General features: G+C 60.7%; 1 protein-coding gene across 1 annotated transcript; it reads left to right on the top strand.

The window, feature by feature from the left end:
* Positions 1-3: 3 nt before the first annotated feature.
* LOC121024040 (adenylate cyclase type 5-like) lies at positions 4-834 on the top strand (the record flags this gene model as incomplete). The annotated part of the gene is made up of 1 exon (XM_040466364.1): positions 4-834. A coding segment is annotated over one exon (816 nt), but the record flags the coding sequence as incomplete, so codon positions are not given.
* Positions 835-1,640: the final 806 nt, after the last annotated feature.

Raw genomic sequence — 1,640 nt, 5'->3', positions numbered from 1 at the left:
GGGGGCAGCACCCGGGCGCCCCCTGGGGGCGGCGGTGGCGGCTCGGCCGCGGCTGCGGCCGCAGCGGGCGGGACCGAGGTGCGCCCTCGCTCGGTGGAGGTGGGCCTGGAGGAGCGGCGGAGCAAGGGCCGCGCGGCGGACGAGCTGGAGGCCGGTGCCGGTGCCGTCGAGGGCGACGAAGGGTCAGGGGATGGCAGCAGCTCGGCCGGCTCAGGCGCGGGGCCCGGCTCAGTGCTGTCGCTGGGCGCCTGCTGCCTGGCGCTGCTGCAGATATTCCGCTCCAAGAAGTTCCCGTCGGACAAACTGGAGCGGCTGTACCAGCGCTACTTCTTCCGTCTGAACCAGAGCAGCCTCACTATGCTTATGGCCGTGCTGGTGCTCGTGTGCCTCGTCATGTTGGCCTTCCACGCGGCGCGGCCCCCGCTCCAGCTGCCCTACCTGGCAGTGCTGGCGGCCGCGGTGGGTGTCATCCTTGTCATGGCTGTGCTCTGTAACCGCGCCGCCTTCCACCAGGACCACATGGGCCTGGCCTGCTACGCGCTCATCGCCGTGGTGCTGGCTGTCCAGGTGGTGGGCCTGCTGCTGCCCCAGCCGCGCAGCGCCTCGGAGGGCATCTGGTGGACCGTGTTCTTCATCTACACCATCTACACGTTGCTGCCTGTGCGCATGCGGGCCGCGGTACTCAGTGGGGTGCTGCTGTCTGCCCTCCACCTGGCCATCGCCCTGCGCACCAACGCCCAGGACCAGTTCCTGCTCAAGCAGGTAGGAGCCCACCTGGTCGCAGGGACTAGATCGTGGGGTGGGCAGGCCTTGGCCTGACGCCAAAGAGAAGTAACTCATCACCTTTAAAGTGGTGAAAAGAGCCAGAGAGACACGGCTGTGCCAGCTGTGGGGTGTCTTCAGAGCCTTTTAACCCTTTCTGAGCCCCAGCGTGTTCATTTACAAAAAAGATGTCCTTGTATTATTTGTAATGTTCCTGGCCCCTAGAAGACATGTAGCCATCATTGTGAGGATGCAAGTGAGGAAGGAGAGTTGGAGGAGAAAATTCTATGGAAAGGTCCCCATTCCTTTCCTTGTCCCTGTGTAGAAAAGGCTCCTCATAAAGGTGGCTTGGACCCTGCAGCAGCCTCTCCATCCTGGTTTGTTAAGGATTCCTGTATAGAGGGTTGAGGAGGGGAGCCCCTGGGAGCCCCTTGCCCAGTCTTAAGGAGGAGAAATGATAACCCTGCCAGTTGTCTGAGGCTGGGGATTTGGGAGCTGGAGATATACCTGAACTTGTGGGAGGACTGACAAGTTTGCTTTGTTTACAAAAGTGCCCTAAAGCCAAAAAAGCTGCCTTTAGCAAAGGTAGGAAGGAACCTCTGTGTATGGCGGTGTTCTGGCCTGAGCGGAAAGCTAGTGCTGGGTGGCATGACCCCTTCCCTTGGGTGTTCCTTGTTATTGCTTGTGGCGGGGCGGTGCTTTTTATCCCTGCTGAGACTGGTTCCATGAGCTCAGAATGGTGGGCTCTGGAGGAAGTAAAACCTCTGCCTGGTTAACTGGTGACTCCACTGAAGGCTTCTGGGAGAGAGGTGTGCTTGCTCTCCTGACCGGTGGTGAGACTGGCCCCTCTGACATGCACGCCTCCTAGTAGCAGTTGC

Source organism: Herpailurus yagouaroundi, unplaced genomic scaffold, assembly GCF_014898765.1.
Source record: "Herpailurus yagouaroundi ecotype Mexico unplaced genomic scaffold, PumYag 9826, whole genome shotgun sequence".
In the NCBI taxonomy this organism is placed as follows: domain Eukaryota; kingdom Metazoa; phylum Chordata; class Mammalia; order Carnivora; family Felidae; genus Herpailurus; species Herpailurus yagouaroundi.
This window is presented reverse-complemented; position numbering and strand designations above follow the sequence as displayed.